Source organism: Mytilus galloprovincialis, chromosome 5 (assembly GCF_965363235.1).
Source record: "Mytilus galloprovincialis chromosome 5, xbMytGall1.hap1.1, whole genome shotgun sequence".
Classification (NCBI taxonomy): Eukaryota; Metazoa; Mollusca; class Bivalvia; order Mytilida; family Mytilidae; genus Mytilus; species Mytilus galloprovincialis.
The window spans coordinates 8,475,499-8,496,701 of NC_134842.1; the positions used below are offsets into that span (position 1 = coordinate 8,475,499).

The following is a 21,203-nucleotide window of genomic DNA, read 5'->3' on the forward strand; positions in this document are numbered from 1 at the left end:
TAGTACGATTTTTATGAGATAAGGTTAATACAAATTGAATGTGGTAAAATATAATATTGTAATGATAAAAATGTCAAAATTTTGTAAGTAATACACCGCAACCTAGACCAAATTAGTCATGAAGTAGTTTAATATATAAGTATATACCTATATGGAGTTATTTTCTTTCAGAACGACAGGTCATTCTTTTTCAGAATCAACCTGGACGATACCATATTTCAATGATATATGCTCAAAGGCATAACATAATGACCTGTGTTAGGTCAATATTGTCCTTGATAAACATGCAATCTATGATTTACTTCAAAACTTTATTCGTCTAATAGTTTTTTGTTGCCGATTTGGAATTTTTTTTTTTAAAGTTCAATCGATGATAGGTGTAAAAGAAACCGTCATTGTAGTCCCGCATTTTAATTTTAGAAACAAATAACGTAGAGTTTTGTTAATTTATCGCTACAAAGATACTACTATATATGTCAGATGAATTTTAATGTAGACCTTCATAAAATAAGTCAAGATTTAACATATTCGTGTGTAAGATTTTGAAAATCTTATTGGGTCAAACTGAATCGGTTGATTGATTTTTGGTTGCTTGTTTAACGTCTAGTGGCAAATATTGCATGCATGTTTAGAACGATACACACTGAATAGGAAATCATACTGTGACCTACATGTATTTATATTCGTCTTCGTGTCAGTTCTTAACTTTTTATTAAATTTATGTATACCTCTTACTCTATCAAATGATCAACTAATAAGATATTCTTATATTCTATTGAATAACATTAACGTAACTCACGAAAGGGTCGGGTGCGGAGGGTATATAATTATATCCTGATTATCTTTTAATAAAATGTATTGCGATTCAAAAGACAATCTTTCTGAATTTTTCATTCGATTCAAGTAAAATTGTTAAAAAAATAACCTCTTTTCCGCGTTAGAAATAACATAACAAATAGAAAAAAACATACCCCCTCCCCCTTTTCCATAAGCTAAGTGGTACAATAAATTACTTACAATGTGTCTTGTATTTGTCATACACAGTTATCGGATGGTAACAATACACTTGTTTCTTACTTCATGCAGTTACAGTAATACTTTTATTGTTTATGGATAATAATTTTTAAAAGGTTTATATCTAAATTATTTAGTGAGTTTTATTTCACACTCTAAATGAGTCGCAGGGCGTATTAAAACCTGAACGCATTAGAAAGGAAAATCCCACTTTAGTGTTGTCGGTAAAATAGGATACTAAATTTTACAAATCTTTATAAAATTAATATTTTTTTACGGTATATAAGTCAGATAATGCATATTTTAAGGTTTTTCCTGTCGTAGAACACACCTCGGGGTGTCAGGATAGTTCAAAGAAAGACCTCCATCCGGTCGGTCTTTCATTTGATCAATCCTGCCACCCCTCGGGGGGTTCTACGACAAGAAAAACCTTAAAATATGCATTATCTATAACATAATGACACTTGTTAATGTTTCTCCCAATAGTTAAAGTACTGCTTTACAATATTCTTATTTTTATTTTAGGCACTTAAAAATAAAGAAAACAATAATCTGTACAGAAAATTGCATTAATATTGCACCTATGTTCAAATGTTCAAATGTTCTGAACATTTAGAACGCACCTCTGTGCAGACACCCATAAAGACTTTGAACTACAATCTATGATATTGTTTTTTAGACAGACTCTTAACCACCATGACTATTATTTCCAAAAGATCGTATGGATTAGCGTGGTGTTTTAATTGATCTCAATTACTTGCACTCCTTAAACCAAATATATATATATATGCCCTAGCTGTCGTAACCTTACGCTATGCAGAACTAATGAGACATGTATTTTCACATCTGCTTTATACAGGCGTTAATTCTAAGTTAGTTATTATGACTTTTGTCTTTATTAAGCAGAAATACACATAAATATGAAACTCGTGTCAGTTATGAGGGTCTGGGTCGTAGGTCTTCATTTTTGTATTTCATAATTTAAGCCATTTCCTCTATTCAGATTTAACTTACCCATTATTTTCGAATCTTTATATTTTATCACCCATTAAATGATCTATTCTTTAATTTTCATATGCATTTTCCTCTCATGATTCTTTATAATTATGGTTTATCATTTTCTAATCTCTAAATTCCCATAACCAATGTTTTAGATCAAAATCATTGTTGGGTTAAAAACAATGATTTAAGTTGATCAAAATCATCCTTGAGTTAAAAAAATGATTTAAGTTATTTAAAATGTCCAAATTGTTTATTCTCTCTTTTTGTCCATGCCCTATGTATACCTTCTTAAGAATATTATATGTATACCTAATGTACAGTAGTTGTCGTTTGTTTATGTACTATATACATGTTTCTCGTTTCTCGTTTTGTTTATATAGATTAGACCGTTGGTTTTCCCGTTTGAATGGTTTTACACTAGTAATTTTGGGGCCCTTTATAGCTTGTTGTTCGGTGTGAGCCAAGGCTCCGTGTTGAAGGCCGTACTTTAACCTATAATGGTTTACTTTTTAAATTGTTATTTGTATGGAGAGTTGTCTCATTGGCACTCACACCACATCTTCCTATATCTATCTAAACATAGCGAAACTGGAGAAAAAGAAAATCAATACTAATTTGCAAAATCTCTCATGGATGTAAGACAAAAAAGGATAATAGCTACTTTTCATCTTGTCTTATGTTATTGTTCTAATACTGGAGGTCTTGTTTGTTAGTAGGGTAACTATCTGACATATTTTAAAATCGATACACAATTATTACTACGGTCAAGTTTGAAGGAAAAGGTTTTTGTAAAAGGTAACGAACGCCAATAGATGGCAACAGAAATTTATAGTATATATGATTAATCAACAAGAAGATAATTAGGTTGTTATCAATGAAAATAACAGTATTTGGCAGTATAAATCGACTATTTACAATCCTGAATCTCGAAAAACTTACGAGAGGTTAAACTGAATATTGGTGCAACTGAGTGCAAGTTACCCATTTATGTGTTTGTAAAATAAACTTCATATTCTTAAACTTTGCTTAAGTAACAAACATTGGAAAATGATCTAATTTTTAGTAAACTTGCTTGAAAAGTCTAAGAAATTATATATTATGTATGAATATTTAACAAAAAGAAAATTGTGTTGCTATCAATGAAAATAACAATATTTGGTAGTACAAGTCGACCATATACAATCCTTCCTAAAATATAACTTACGAGAGATTGAATTGAACATTGATGAAAATGATTATGGCATTCGCTTTTCATTCTTAAACAATTTTGATACTTAAAGTGTTTGATACTAGGCATAATGTACAGATATACCTTGTCTAAGTACATTGAAGCTAATTTATGATCATTGTGTTTGGTGTCCATAAAAACTTTTGAAAAAAACAATGGTTTGATGATGCACTCAAACAATGCTGTTGTTTTTTTCTATGGTCGGGTTGTTGTCTCTTTGGCCAATTCCCCATTTCCATTCTCAATTTTAAATGTAATTTGTTGATTTTCGCGTCTAGCCTTTTTAGAAAACTTTATATTTGTGAAAAATTGCAATAAATATATTCATTTACAAACTACCCCAATACAACGGAAGTTCTTACGGACAGGGTATCCACAAATGCGTCAAACATTATTTGAAATGTATATTATACAGACAAGTAAAAATATTCATATGCCCTGTTCAGAGAATCGAATTTCTACAGTATAAAATAAGACATCTTATATAAAAGAAACACACATTATGTAAAACATGAATATATAATAAAAAAACAATACAAAAACAACAAAAATACTGAACTGAGAGGAAAATTCAAAAATGGATGTTCCCAATCAAATGGCACAATCAAAAGCTCCAACACATCAAACGCATGGATAACAACTGTTATATTCCTGACTTGTAACAGGCATTTTCTTATGTAGAAAATGATGGAGTGAACGATGCGTGAACAAAATAAACAGACATAATCGGTAAAAATATTAAAGTGAACTACAAGATACATAGCTTACTTGTTTTAACCAATACTACATCGTAATGATGATAGTAATAATGAGGAGAATTATTCACCAGACTTTGAATTCTATATAAAGTAATCAATTTCTGACGTTCTGTCTAATTATATATAAGTGTGTAGTAAGTTGACAACATTTGTCATCTTCACAACAGCAATTTCACACATACGTGAACATAATTGATTATTGCCTGACACAACCAGTAAAACCACTACTGTGTACCATGGTGTAGGTATGAGGGAACCAATACAAATGAGGTTCGTCGACCTTAAGCTGTACGTATGTCAAAATAAAAATCTACTTATATAGATCAAACAATTTGCTTGATGGTAACAGGTTAAAAGAAGGGCTCCGTTTACATTCATTTTAGAATATCTCTTATTTTCATTATACATATTTGTAGTAACATTTAGTTGTCCTGATCTATGGTAAAATGATCCTCCTATTTTGATTATCAACTGTGTTTAAATTTCCTACAGCACACTTTGAGATTTTTGCTTATATCGAAATCGAGACAAAAGAAGTCAAATTATTTACATTGTAACTGTTGGAATGCTGTAGTTTTGTTAGATAGTTATTAACAGGAAAAAACTATTTTGTTGTTGTTATTTTGTGACTGCATCAGCATTACATTACAGGAATATTATTTTACAGAAAAGTTTGATAAAGGATTTTTTTATAATTGCTGGATTGCAGTCTTCTTTCAAAATAACCTCTTAAAACACTTATCACATAAAATATAGTTTAACTCTATCATACACATCAACGATGGTCATTTTAATCATCATCACTGGTTATTAGTTCATTCAATTTGGAATTCGGAAAACAAGAAAGCTTCCTCGTATATTTCAACTAGTCATCCTACCAAATTAGTTGGATTGTTCATATTCTATACGTTTTTCTTTCATAAATATATTAATTGCCCTAAGTGTATAGTAGAATTTGCGTATAACTGTATCGGAAACATGTTATAACTTCTTGGGAAGGGGTTTATAAAGGCAACAGTAGTATACCGCTGTTCGAAAGCCATAAATCGATTGAGAGAAAAAAAATCCGGGTTACAAACTAAAACTGAGGTAAACACATCATCTATGAGATGAAAACAACGAAACAACAGAAACACTGAAGTGCAACAAAAAAACAAAACGACAGTGCAACACACACAGAAACGAACTATAATATAACAACTGCAATTTTCCAGACTTGGTACATGACATTTTACTATAAAAAAAAAAGTGGGTTGAACCTGGTTTTCGGCTAGCCAAACCTTCAGCTTTTATGGCATTGTTGAATATAACACTAACATGATAATATAACATAACAGGTAATTTAAAATATACATGTTTATGTGTAATGTTATATATCATATGGTTTACTTTATATTGGCGGTTCGTATACATCCTTGTCTGCAAATATACGGCTTTAAGCGCTCCTTTCGAAAGCAAATCCATAAAAGCACTTTGGAAGCAGTTTTAAGTGTATTATTAATAAATCGCAAAATGTACATTATAGGCTGACAATTAGTTGTATTATACATGTACCGTTTTATTTATCAAAATGCGACTTTTAGAATTAACATCATTCACTAGGCAACATCAGATTATAATTTAATTTTGGATGTAACTCGTCTTCTGTTTGGCTGACGTCGTTATGTTTATCATATCATAGACACAATTTTGTCATGTGACCATGACGTCATCAACGTTTTTTTAATGATTAACCCCGGTTTAAAATGGAATTTAGAATTAAATTTTAAGAAAAAACTTTAATATTTTGTCACTCTATTCGAAATAATATAAAAAATGTGGTTCACACTGTTAAATAACCCGCTACTGCGCGTTATTCAGTGCACCACATTTTTTATGTTATTTCTTCACAGACAGAAAAAATATTATAGTAATTCCTTAAATAAAGTTCTTGATTTGTAACTGACATTAATGAAGTAAACAGTATAGAAAATTTAGGTCTCACGGTGGGTATGGTTGTCCTGCGAGAAAACGTACTGTGCTGGTGATTCGGTCCTGACGGGTGCTGGTGGGTCCTGATTCTGTGCTGGTGGGTTTGTTTACATTGTATCAGAATGGCAATAAAACAACCGTTCTGTTGCTTAATTTTTCTCTGATACGTCATAAGTACCATAAAAAGCATATTACAACAATATTTTATTGCAAAAGTCGTACAAGCTGTGCTGGTGATTTAAAAAACGGTCCTGGTTCTGTGCTCCTATGTCCTGGTTCTGTGCCTTTCTATTTAAGTCAAAAGTGGCAAAAATTCCAGATCATTGATGCTTAACTGTAATTGACTATATCTAGCTGTTATCTGTTTTCTTAAAATAGACATTATTGTGACTATGTTTCCTGTTATTATGAAAAAAATAACCCATATTTTTTTTAATTTATTGTTTTCTGTTTTCTCATTTAAAATGATTAAAAAGGCTGTTATCGGTTATCAATATTTCAATGAACTAAAATTTAAATAAAAACATGTACAAGACTTACAAAGCCAAGAGTCTCCTGACTTGGGCCGGGCGCTAAAATGCTTGAGGATTTAACATGTTTCGTATACGAATCAAGACACAATCAAAGTTGATCAAGGCAAACAATCGGATTCAGGTGAGCCTGGACACCTCTTAGATGAGTTTAAATAATAAATTCAGTGTAATCTAAGCATCCTGAATAATGTTTCTCTGACAAATTTGTACGATACTGTAGATACTTTTCTTTTTATTCAACCAAATGAACCTCAGCCTTGTTTCTGTTCGTTTGAATCATTGTCTTTAGCAGCTTAAATCAGATTTCATTGTTAGCAATTTAGTGCTGATTAAAAGGATGACTATAGTTTTGCGGTTTTTTTTACCTTTTCTATTTGGGTGGGGTCGATGGGGTAGGAAGAGGGAGGGAACAGTGGCTAGGGGTAGTTTTGAAATTCTAATTTTTTTTCTAAACAGTTATTTTCGAAAGTTCGATAGAACACTTAAAAAAATATAGGACTATTCTATGGAAGGCCAGACTAGAATTTGTCGGAGAATGAAGATGAGATAACCTAAATTACACATACAGAAATAAAGTTTTGCATTTTATAATTCCAAAAGAAAGTCTGTTGTCAAAGATTTTGGATAAAGAATTAAGAGGCGAGTGAATGATATTTATATATTTAAATATATTTCTTGAATGAAAATAAAAATATGCCATACTTTTAATTGAAAATGAGTGAAAAATGAGTGAACGGAAAAATACCAGACTCAGAAATACACTTTTAATATTGGTAATATCACGAGGCTTTTTGTGTGCCAAACACACCTTCGCTGTAGTAATGACTCGTTACTGGGGTATTTCACTTCACGCATATATTTCATTTTTTGATACAGTGAATTCTTTGTATTATTACATTAACATGTAGCCTTTGTATATATATATATATATATATTTGTAAAAAATCGAATCTAAAGCATTTTTTTCCCCATTTCATACGTGTTTTCAGGACTCAAAAAACTAAAAAACGCCTTAGAAGTAAAATGCGATAAAATGATTGCCCCCCATTCAACACTTTCATGACATTTAAAAAAAAGTCTCTCGAAGTTTTTCTAGTTTTGTTTTGCCTAAACAAACGGACACAATAAATTAAGTATTGTTGAATTTTTATAACTTATGTTCAATATATACATTGGTAACACCGGTTACTAGGGTAATAATCCTGTCACGTATGAATTGGGTAAACTAAATCAGAAAAAAAGATGGTAATATGACAATTTACATGTACATGCGCTGGGTGCAACAGCATACCGACGATTAACATGGCTCACCAGGGTTGAAGCTAAAAAGTAGATCAAACTCCATGAAAAATTGATTAAAATAGAAAAAAGAAGATGTGCTTATGATTGCATATGATACAGCTCTCCGCAAGAGACCAACATGACACAGAAATTAAGATTTACATGTCACCTTTGTTCTGTTCGTTCCAACACAGTTATTGAGATTTTGTTGAACATTTAAACATTTACCGTTACGACAAGAAGAAAACTGTTTAGAATTTAATGCAACGAAGTTTTAAAGTCCTTCGCGCCAAAACAAACTATCAATTTCTTCTTATCCTATGTAAAATTCCATGCAATGTCCATCCTCTCATGATCTTTAACTGTAAAAGACTTCTTGGTATCTTCCAAATGCCTTTATAATGTCTGATTTATACATACTAGTTGTGGAACATGTGGAATAACTGTTGTGAGCACAAAATTCACTGCACACTTTTAAAGTTCTAAATTATCAAACATTAAAATATGAACTTTATGATCGGTATGATTGAGATTTTTATCTGAGAGAATTTGGTTTATCTACCGGTATTAGTTGAAAATGCGTCTTTGAACTAGCTTTCAGTAGCTGCGAGTATGCGTTGTTCAATAATTTGTGTCTTAATGTTATTAATTCATGTGATAAATTGTGTTGTTACACCACTGTACCAATGAAGGAGGAGAGAAGGAGGGGTTGGTTGGATGGAGTTGCGAGAGTTGTGTGAAACGCACCTTTTAAAACTGTTTAAGTTAACATATTTTGTAGAGAATCATCAATTAATATCTTAAATAAAACTATTCTAATTAGATATATTTTCATCTGATATTGGACGGAAGATGTTGCCCATTTATGTAATATAATTACGATTTATCATATAAAACAGCCAAATGGATGCACAAAAGTAAAAATAGGAGTCACAGATCCGATTGAATACAATTATCAGTTAAATTTTATTGATTTTGAAACATTTGTTTCAAATATGACAAATTTTTACCCAAAATCACCAGCACCGTATCAGGACCCACCAGCACAATGACAGGACCCACCAGCACAGTATCAGGACACGAATAAACTGAGAAAATGCAAAAGGAGTAGGTCCAGTAAGACCCCTTTTTGGCCCCAAAATATAGCAGTTTTACAAAATTGTTAAAATGTAAACTTTTAGTTATTTATTGGATAGAAGAATGGTTCTGTTACATAAATATGGGCTGTTTTTGACAATACATTGCACATATATTGGGTAATAGCACCATTAAGTCATGCTAAATTACTGAAATCTTCACAATTCCTGCATTTTAGTTAAATTTTAGACGGTTTCTGTGTAAAACGAAAGTGGCCGCATTCGTGTTCATCCAAAATATTGAAATGGAAGTTGTATTTGATGATAATTCATAACATATATAAAGATTGAGGATGAACACGCATGCGGCCACTTTTGTTTTTGACAAAAAACATCTGAAAAGTGACATTTTTTCGCATATTTGGTAGATTTTTCATATTTGAGCTTGAATCGGATCGTTTTTAATGACTAAATCAGTTAAAATCTTTCACATAAATTAATTGAATCATATGAAATAGACACTTAAGTGTTTAAAAAGGGGTCAAAATTTTTCGTGAGATGAAACTGAAATTTGAGGCCAAAATCGGTCCTTACCGGACCTACTCCTTTTACTAAATTGCACTGTTTTTTCACAAAATAATTTTGTCATTTGGATTTGGGTATAGAAAGCGGACTCCATGAGCATTTTTCTTTAAGTTTTTCAGTTCTAGATTTTCTGAAAATTAGCACTTTTGTGTTACGCTTACTGAAACAGTTTAGAGGATCAACTTTTTAATGGTTTGCCTATGAACCCATAAGAAACAAAATTGAAAAATTTCAACTGTTTCCTTCCATTTTTATGAGAGAAAACGTCAAAAATCATCATTTTCGTCATTGTTTACATTTTTTCATTGATCACCAGCACCCGTCAGGACCGAATCACCAGCACAGAACGTTCTCTCGCAGGACAACCATACCCACCGTGGGTCTTATTGTTAACATATCTGACTGCACGTTTATCATGAAATTGATCATTTATAATTTCAAATTCTTGAAGACAATCTAGTATACAATATCGATACATTAGTTCAATACAAACGTTGTTGTCCTAATAAACCAAAAAGGACCAAAGCTGAAACCAAACCGTGACAGGAGAAAAGGGTTATGTTTTAGGGTGTTATGTAAATTATTTATTCTTTTAAAAATATCCATTAGAGAACACGTTCTTAATCAGTAAACTTACAATACCAGAAGTTTTAAAATAAGGAAAACGAAAATAGGCGTTCAATCTATGAATACAAATTTGCAATATTTGTTTCTATCGATGAATTTGTTTGTCTTTTGTAAAATATGGCATTATTACATTAATTAATGTGTGTGCTTACTGTTTAAGAGCCATTCTCTGTAAGGACCAAAATTAGTGTTCACACCTATGTCACAGATTTTTACCATTCTTTGTACACATACTACATAACTAATATAATTAACAACTAACACTTTAGAAATTAATTTTGGGCTTTGTTACTATGGAAATGGCGGCCATTTTGATTTTGGGCTTTTTTTTTCAATGAAAATTCTAAAAAATTTCCTAAATATCAATGCTTATTTTCCCTTAATCCTGACAGAAAATGATGCAGACAATTATCACATCTGAAAGCTGTTACCTTTGCCTTTCTAAAAATATATCACACATTTGGCTGACAATTGTGTACATATGCTTATTTTCTATTGGAAAAGGGGGTGATTTTGACATCTAAATGAAAACCAAATTTCACCAAAATTCATTGAAGCTTTGAAAAAATTTCCGAGATAGTTTATAGAAAATATTGCCAAAATCATAAAGATAAACCCCCCGTTTAAAATTTAAAAAAAATTCAGGGATGTGTTTTTTGATTTAAGAAAAAAAATGTGGATTGAAAACTGAAAAAAATCAACTATGTGTCTATGAATTATCTCCCCTTATGGTTCTTCTTCATTGAAAACATAAAGGAACAACAGGAAGTACAAGGGTTAATGCCCAAAATAAAGTGCAGACGAAATGCAGACACTGATAAAACCATCATAATGTTGGTAAAAATAAGATATATCAAGGTAGATACTATGTAGTGCAGTTTCTCTCCAAAGTTTATGGGTTGTGATGAACTCATCAAGCTCTTGCCAAACATTGAAACAGTGAAACACAGGCAGTGCATACCAAATATTTGCTATTTTGTCTGAGAATGGTCTAAAACCACCAGTAGCTCTACATCTTCACATCAATATTGTATTTTTACCAGCTGTTTCAATTAAATGAAAAAACAACAACAATTCAAATTGTGCACGTCGCATGTTATGCCAGCAAAAAGTTTTCATCTAGATATTGACCACATCAAGGATTCTGGACTCAAGTCCGTACCTTACAGAACTAGCCTTAAACTAGCAAGTAGCGGACCAAAGGAAAAGGATTGTATTCATCTTATTAACTAGACAGAATGTGAGTAATGGAAATAAAAAGAACTTGACATGACCTCCCCCTTTTTCCCCTTTTATAGTTTTGATTATTTTATGTAATATTTAAATTTTCATTATTATCATTCATCATTGATTATTTATTAAAACATTCTCAATTACTAAGACAATGCAAACATGTCTTTTAATGGAAAAAGGAGCACTTTCTATGTATTAAATAAGTTTCAAAACAGATATTTAATTTACCTCCTTTCATGAGTGTAAGAATTGGGGTCATATAATATTTATGTATTATTTACTTTGTACACATTTTCTATATTTTTAAAACAAATAATTATTCTGTACAATTCTAAGGAAAATGATTTTATAATTAAAATTTAAATTTCTGTAATAATTTGATTTCTTTTTAATGTTTGTCCTCCATTTTGTGATTTATAATCTATATTGTATTACCTTATTATTTTGTTTTCCACAGTTTAATATTCTTCTTAATTTTGCATCCCATTATTCTCTATTTTAATGTTGGTGCTTACTTATCTCCAATCATAATGTTCATAATTATTTTGTAATTCAATAATTGGGGAATTATATTAATTATTCTTTGTTTGGTAAACCCTATTAAACCCCTGAATGGTGAGTGCATGGTTTTAATCTATCATTTTTACAATTTATGAATTATTTGATATTTATTTCAAAACAGTACTTTAGCTGTAAAATTGTCAAAACTTTAAAACTCCTATTTACATAACACCATGGTTGTGAATATAAATATTTGATTTGCATTCAATACCCCCCTTCCCACCCCTGACCCAAGATTAGATGTGTATTCAATATCCCTCCTCCCCCACCCTGAGATTTGATAGGGTTTTTAAAACATCCTAAATAAGGAGTATCTTTTAACAATGTTTTGAAGCTGTAAATAACAAGCTTCCCAAAAAAAGTTATATTGAAAAAAAAATATTCTAGAAAAAATTGTATAATGATAGAAAATAGATGAGTACTCTGTTGAACATCTGTGAACGGTTTAGTATAATTGGTATGCAATATTAATAAATCTTGAACAGCAATGCATGTAAAGATTAACACAGAACTGAGTTGTTTCAATGTTTTACTGTAGTTTTATAAATAATTGCTATAATTTTTTTCAGCATATTGTACTTTGTTTCTGAAGAAAATAAGAATAGATGTCAATCATGCAGTACTTGAAGGGGAAATGAGGTAATAACAATATATTGTTTAAAAGTAATCCTTGTATCTTCACAAAAGGTTCAGCATGTGTTTAGTAATACTATTATGATATACATGTATGTCATACAAAGTCTTCACATACAAGAATAGAGACTAATTGCTACATTCCCTGAGTCAGGAAGGCTAGAAAAAAATATATTGGAGAGTCTTATCCTTTTCACAAATTGCACCTAATTTATTTAACAAATGATACTATAACTGTATCATAATAATGTTTATTTGTCTATGAAAAAATAAGCATTTAAACAAAAATTACAAAACTTATTTGCTGTTTATGTTGCTGATTCTTATTTTTATTCTCTATATAAATAAGCTGAATCAATTTAATTGTTGTGTAAATAATTATTATTCTTACATAATCAAAAATATAAATTTACTTCCCCTATAGAAAATAGTTTTTTAAACTGCTAATGCCTTATATATTTAGTAAGATACAGTAATTGAATATGAAGGGAATTAATTGCTGTTTAAATTTATATCTTGCTATTTAATTTTTATTACAAGCAAATATTTGAGCTTATTATAGATGCTGTTAGTATTTAGATCCTGTTAGTATTAATTAAAATTTATTTTAAAGGTTAAATCAACAAGAAGAGAAGGGAATCTGCCAACATATCCAGAAAAGATGGAAACAACAGAAGATGTATGGTATCAGACCACCATCAACCCACTTTAGTAATTTTTTTATTCTTCCAAAATTTTTTGGCAAATAATTTATCCCTGTATTTCCCCAAAACAATCAATTTAAGAAAATTCTATTTATACTATGAACTATAATTAACTTTGTATTTTATGCAATTGCTGAGCAATGCTATCTTACATCAAGACAGATTCAGATTCAATATTTTATTATAGTCTCACTACTTGAAATTCATAAATATACAGTACATACAGAGTATATACACAATATAAGACAGCGAATATACAAATATAAAACACAAGTACCAAGACATCTAACATAAGGGATATTTTCCAATTAACAAAGTTCCATAACTCATCAGTTGAAAGGTAAAATTTGTCACAATCAGAAGTGCTGACATTTATTATTCCTAAGGTTGTGTAATCATTGTAATAAATATTCCATTCTCAATTTTATTCATTTAAAGAAATTTTATCAATGCAAACTGTTAATGAAAAGGTGTACAGAAAGCAAATGTTATATCAAAAATAATCATAAAGTTATTGCATAGAATTGAACCCCTAGAAACTATAACTTTGAAACTATGAAATATTTTTTTGCTGTATTATTGCCAATGAATAAAATCGCTACTAGAGATCAAAGAACATAGAAGTAAACAGTATAGGTCAGCCATGATCACTCAGAGTCAATATTTTATGTGCCACTAACTGAGTTATATTGTAGTTACAAATGTTCCTCTTTTTTTTTTTTTAACTTTACAAAACCAGATTTATTTGACATATTCCTCAGAATTAACCAGGGGAAATAGCAATTTAACATGAATTCATCAGAAACCTTTTATTTTTCAGAGTGATGTAACACAGGCAAGAATTTAAGTGAATGAAACAGCATCACTTCTATGAGTAGCACCATGGAATTTTTATCACAGGTATTATTTAGATAGACAGATTAAAAAGTGTTTTGCCTTGTAAATCAACAACAGTTTCTCAATCAATATTTTAAAATTGTGTTTAAACGTTTTACTCAACCCAGACAAACTAGCTATATATAGGATCTCCCTTTTTTGGCAAAGAGGGGGGGGGGTTCATTAATCTAATAAAAAATTTTTTGTCCTGATCCAGTCAACATCATTTGGGAATCTATACATGCTATACTTAATACCAATTTTAATGGTTACAAGTGATTATAACATCAATAGGCCAAAATTAGAGCCAAATTTTTCTTTTAATCAGAAATATCTATGCAATAGGGAGAAACATGACTCAGAAACAATACTTTTCTATTACTTTTTATAAATTGCGTATTTCTTGAACAATTTCAATGCAGTTTTATTCTTGAATTTTGGGGCTTCTTTAATGTGCTGAATCTAAACATGTATTAAGTTTAGGATTTTGGGTACTTTTTTAAATTGGTCCATTGAGGGTCCAAAATTAAACTTTTAACTTGTTTTAACTTGTTTGATTTTATCAAAAATTGAATTATTGGGGTTCTTTGATATGTCAAATCTAACTGTCTATTTAGATTTTTAATTATGGGTCCCGTTTTCAAATTGATCTACATTAATAAGGTCCCAAGGGTCCAAAATTAAACTTAGTTTCATTTTATCAAAAATTTAATTCTTGAGGTTCATTGATAAGCCCAATTTAACTGTGTATTTCGATTTTTAATTTTGGGTCCCGTTTTCAAATAGGTCTACATTAAGGTCCAAAGGGTCCAAAATTAAACTTAGTTTGATTTTCACAAACTAATAATGTAAAGGGTTCTTTAACCATTTAACATGCTTAATCTAACCATGTATTGTGATTTTTGGGCCCTGTTATCAAATTTGTCCATATTGAGGTCTAAAGGTTCCCAAACTAAACTTTGTTTGATTTCATCAAACAATTGAATTCCTGGGGTTCTTTGATATGCTCAATCAAACTGTGTATTTAGATTTTAGATTTTGGGTCCCATTTTCAAATTGGTCTACATTAAGTTCCAAAGGGTCCAAAATCAAACTAAGTCGGGAACAAAATCAAACTTAGTTTGATTTTAACAAATATTGAATTCTTGGGGTTCTTAGTTATGCTGAATCTTAACATGTGTTTAGATTATTGATAACATGTGTTTAGATTTTTGATAACATGTGTTTAGATTTTTGATTATGGGCCCAGTTTTCAAGCTGGTCCACATCAAGTTCCCAAATTTAACTTTGTTTGATTTCAACAAAAATTGAAATCTTGGTGTTCTTTGACATTCTGAATCTATTTAGAGTTTGGATATTGAACCATACTAGCTTAATTGTCAAATGTTTAATCACAATCCAAATTCAGAGCTGTATCAAGCTTGGTTCTATCTATGCAAATTGGTCAAAACATTTTTATATGCCCAGGACGTATTATGGTATACAAATGTCATCCGTCTGTCTGTCTGGCGGAAACATGTCGCACTGTAACTTGAGAAAAACTTTTGGATGATTCAAAATGTTTATATTTAGAGTTATTGAGTTTTTTGGTATGCAAGTTTTTTTTCCACATGTCGAGCTGTATCTCAGAAAATATTGATGATTATGGCATAAAACCTACACACAAGACGAAGGGTGTATCATGCACTCATGGCGCAGCAGTTTATTGAGTTCATGTCCGACATGTTGATGACCGATAGACAAACGGACAACGGTATGCCATAATAGTCCTGTAAATGATGTATAAAAAGTGCATAAATAATGCACTCAAAAGTTAACCATGAGAAAAACAAAACTATCTTTTGAATTTTGTGTAAGCATCAATCATTATGAAAAAATTATCTAAACTAGTAAAAATTGCTTTATACCTCATATTTGATTAAGTTTGTAAAATAAAATACTTTCTTTTTTTAGAAATAATCCAGCAGTTTCCAGATCATGAATTTCACCATGTTAATGAATTTTTACAAGCAGTTAGGATGAGGTGTTTTTCAGAAGAAGAAAGGAGTTCCTAGAATATGTATTCTAAAAGTTGTAATAGATTACTTGAAAGAATGAAGAAAATTATTACAACTGTTTTTCCACAAAATATAGAAGATGTCCTTCATTTACTAACAATGTAATTGAGTTCTAATAACCAGGAACAGAAACCTCAAGTATTACCAAAAGTTTCATTTAGTTCTTTTGTTGATTCATTGGAAAAGGCTGAATCTTAGCGCCACAACCAACATATACTTTCAGTCTAGACACAGACCATGTTGTATAATTGAGTTTCTCAAATGATTCCAGACATAACTGAGAATAAATCTTATGTGACATCTAGCTGCAAAATAAAACTGATTGCAAAGTTTTCTGTTAATCTCTTTTGTTAATGCCAATCATTTTGTCATAGTCGCACCTCAAGTTGCATGTTTTACCTGTAACCTCTAGAAATGTATCCAACTGTCATACAAGTGAGTGGTTTAGCTAGCTATAAAACCAGGTTTAATCCTCCATTTCTACATTAGAAAATATCTGTACCAACTCAGGATATGACAGCTGTTATTCATTCCTTTGACGAGTTTTAGCTTTTGATTTTGCCATTTGATAAGGGATTTTCCATTCTGAATTTTACCTTACTTTCATTTTGACCAAATCACTACTTTCGCTTTAAACAATATTTTTGTTCAGATGTTTTACTTATTTCAATATATATATGCAACTGATAGGACTAATTAGATAGTAAACATTTCAAAGAAAACAGTAGCCATAATACTTAGGAAGAAATACCCCTTATGATAATTGGGAACTATATTCAAAGGCCATGGAAAAGGGGAATTAATTGTGGTCTGAAGCCAACTGCAATGTTCTTTGTAATGTGTTTCCATAGCAACTGTTATTGATATTTATTTTGAATAATATTAGTTGTGTATCAAAACAATTCCTAATCAGTATGGTTTTACAGAGTTTAATAAGAAAAACTTTGAAATTGACGAATATAACCACTTACTTTCCTTTAATCTGCACAATGCAATTTCAAGTTTTGCCAAATTTCAGAAAATTTTGAACAATTTTTTTTTTTTAACAACAAAAAACACACACCCATTTTTTTTCTTGGTAAAAGAGTGATATATGAAGATTATTTTGGAGGCATAACAATAAAATGTGACGTTGGGAAAAAAAAATAAAATCATTTTGAAATTTACTAAAAAATGCCTTTTTCAGCAGTTTGAAAAAATGCAAAATCGGCAATTTTCAGATACAAGTTTTAATGTTTTGAATAGGTTCAAGACAATGTCTGTTTACTTTAATGTGTTATTCCAGACCTTTATTTGTTCAGTATACCTATGATTTAGGCTAAAAAAGTGTATTTGTTAAAAATAATGAAAGTTGAAAAATGATGCATTTTGAGATTTTGCTACTCTGTTACTGGGCTTATATATATGGGACCTGTAACCATGGCAACAGAAACCCCAAAAACAAAAATGAAAGTTATTTTTGTTATCAGGGCATCATATGGGCTTAATATTGAAAAGATATTGAAAATCTGTGACATTGGTGTGAACAGTCCCATGAATTTCTTTGGTTTTTACAGAGAATGACTCTTAATGATTTTAAGTTTGCGTATGTCGTATATATATTATAGTAAGAATTAATGAAAACTATGGAGTGACAGTTAATTGTAACTTAAATATATATATTGTATGTTTTGTTGCATAAAACATCAATAATTATTTACCAACAAATACAAGATACGATGCAACTAAACTATCTTCCCATGATTTCAGTTTCGATAGTACAACCAAGTTGTATTCAAATTTATGAACCATTTTGTTGCTTATTAGACAAGTGTCATTGCACAAAGCATAAAAATTCTCCGTACTAAACTAAAAGACACATGATGATAGCAGTCTCAACACACTTTAAAAGCTTTCATAGTAGACTTGCCTATTGATATTAACTATCAGTTTAAAGCGACTTTCCTTATGAAGATTGTATACACGTGTCTATAACGTGTCCATCTGATTCTATGATTATAACATCTATTGTTAAAGATTGTATACACGTGTCCATCGGATTCTATGATTATAACATCTACTGTTCAATTAAAGATCACTGGCATTTGTGACTCCGAGAGATTATGTAAAATTGTCAGCACCAGATATCAGTTTGATATAGTCAAATGGTTATTTATCATTAAAATATTAGTCACGTTTCCAACTGAACTTTCCATGAAAACATGGCTGTAAATTAAGAAACATGTGGAAAAAATCCCCAAAGAGACTTTGATTGTATGGAAAATTTTAGTCATTAATTATGTTACAGCTTATTAACAAACTGGGAGAACTAAACATGTCAGTATATGATTTTCATATATTTTTAACATTTATATGAACGTTAAAAAGGTATTAATAAAACTTTGATTCCGAATATACTATTTAGTTCTACAGCATCATCGTTGATTGGTTTGTTGTATGAAATTGATTGTCAGAATTAAAATAAAAAAGGTTTCTACAATCCCTCAAAACATGACAAATACTGAAAATACTCATCTATCGGATACATTATAACTATGTACGCATTGTAATCAAAAATAGTTAAATATAGAAAGAGTGTATGCTTAGTGTTGAGCAAGAGAGTGCGATGAATTGTCAAGAAGGGTGAAGTTGGAAAACAGCAAAAACATATATTCTTCAATCATTTCCAATTTTTATACTTTTTTTCAAAACAATTCGACGATCTATTTGAGTATCTTGATAATTTTTGTATTCAAGGTTTATATAAATAGACAAATTTTAATATATACCTACCATTTTTGGAAAGTTTGGTATAGCTTGCTATAGCAATAAATTTTCTTAAGGCATCGGCCTAATCGGAAAAGAGACAGACTATCTTACTTTAGGAAGTGTGTCCTACTTCTAGATAATATAGTACTGGTGTTTGAAAACTAATGCATTCATTCCTGTTACCAACTATGTCCTATTACTCAAGATTATTTCCGTGTAACCGACATATCGGACTATATTTTAGTATATTTTTTAACCTTTTGTATTGTAAAGTCTAAAACAAATAATTTTCATTTGATAAAATATTGTAAGATATACTTGTAAATCACAACTAGTCTCTTTAACTTATTCCTAATTCCCATTAGAAACTTTTTTTAAATTGATTCACTTAAGTAACAGGAAAGAACATCAATTTTTAGTTCCATGTTTTACATTGCCTTTGTTACACTATTTAACAATTGTTAAAAAAATTGTTAATTACAGAAAACAGTTCCTGAATCCTAAATGTTTGTTCTTCGAATTTTGCTATTAAAATACCGGTTCTAAATAAAATGTATGATACTGAAAACAATGTAATAATCACATTCAATTAAGTATAAAAACAAACATATTTAGCTTTTGCTTTTAATATTCACCAGCTGAATAATACATCTTAATAGGCTACAAATATATACAATGATCCACAACGTATAATATAATAATAAGCTGCTTGGGTATTGCATAATAATTTTAGTCTATAATCTCACAATATCGGCTCAACATATATATAGATGGTTTATTCCTTGAATGACAACATCCTTTGATATAACATATAAAATGTTGGCATTCGAGGAAGACACCATATAGATGCATCAGATAATCTTCCTTACAAATCCTTGGGTTAAAACTTCTGTAGAAAGAGCAGATATTGAGTATATGGCTTTGTTTTACTAACCTTTGGTTGAACCAAATGTCTCTCTCAACGTGAAAGGGTGATTAACACAATCTCCATCATAATTTAAAATGCTTGTGAATTATCAGCCGCCTCGCTGGTCCTTCTCCTATACCTCAAATCAGTCGGGCTTGTAACATCAGCTTTTTGATTTGTTTGATATGTTTGAGATTTTGGTGTTGAGTTAGTTTTGTTGTTGTTGTTGTCATTTTACTTTTTTTCTACGGTCCTACCTTCGAGTGTTCCTATACTTGTATAAGGAATTAGACGCGTTTAGGTCAAATGACATTTCTTTACTGTTTTTTCGATCAATTCATTTATATACCGTCTCCTTAGCAATGTCCTTATAACGAACGCTGCTTTAAAGAGTTTAGTTTATATCGCATTTTACTTCAGGTACATCACTTAAATTAGCTAAAACATCAGCTGCAGGTTCAAGTGAATACAATGTCCCTTGAAACTGAATACGGTAACTTTTTTTGATACTTTCCGGATCAAATCTTTGGTAGTATCACTGAAATGTGAATCGTATCATGGATATATTTTTTTTTACATCATGCATGTTGTCATATATACGAAACTAATCCGTATGACAAATGTTATCTATATATATTTGTTGAAGGTTTGGCATGCCACAAAAGCAAGTTCAACCCACCATTTTTATCTTAAAATCCCCTGTACCAAGTCAAGGAAATGGCAAGTCTACAAATAACCATGCATAATCGCGCATTATTATTGACAACCACTATTATCAACAAACTTAGACGGATGACATATTAATTCATCATAGATACAAGGATTGCAATTTTATATTTACGCCAGACGCGCGTTTCGTCTACAAAAGACTCATCAGTGATGCTCGAATCAAGATATATTAAAAAAATCCAAATAAAGTACGAAGTTGAAGAGCATTGGAACCAAAAATTTCTAAAAGTTTTGCCAAATACAGCTAAGGTAATCTATTCCTGAGGTAGAAAAGCCTTAGAATTTCAAAACTTCAAAGTTTCGTTAACAGTTAATTTATAATTATGAAGATATCAATGATAACTCAAGTCACCACATAAATGTTGACTACTGGGCTGGTGATACCATCGGAATTCAAAAATAAGATTTAAGTGCACATAGTTATCAAAGGTACCAGGATTATAATTTAGTACGCCAGACGCGCGTTTCGTCTACATAAGACTCATCAGTGATAGGCGAGTGACTTATTTCAAAAAGACGCTTAGTTAACGACTTTAATGCACCCACCTAACACACGGCTGTATTATATATCATTCGAAAGCTAATAATCTGTACTTTCTGTTTTGCCCGGTCGTAAAAAAATCGTTACGTGCATTTTCTGTTAAATCAAGGTCAAAGGTCATGAATAAACGTTCCAATTT

General features: G+C 30.5%; 1 protein-coding gene and 1 long non-coding RNA gene across 2 annotated transcripts in view; one reads left to right on the plus strand and one right to left on the minus strand.

The window, feature by feature from the left end:
• The window catches only part of LOC143076988 (hydroxylamine reductase-like), a 50,344-nt gene extending 48,312 nt beyond the window's left edge, over positions 1 to 2,032 (minus strand). The window contains exon 1 of the mRNA XM_076252879.1: positions 2,029 to 2,032. Within this exon, the coding sequence (XP_076108994.1) occupies positions 2,029 to 2,032 (4 nt within the window). The remainder of the gene's footprint in view (positions 1 to 2,028) is intronic.
• A 10,383-nt stretch (positions 2,033 to 12,415) lies between these two features.
• Positions 12,416 to 16,335, plus strand: LOC143074307 (uncharacterized). The gene is made up of 4 exons (XR_012977787.1): positions 12,416 to 12,508; positions 13,116 to 13,181; positions 14,027 to 14,106; positions 16,036 to 16,335. It is a non-coding gene; the product is annotated as an uncharacterized LOC143074307 (long non-coding RNA).
• The last annotated feature ends 4,868 nt before the right edge of the window (positions 16,336 to 21,203 follow it).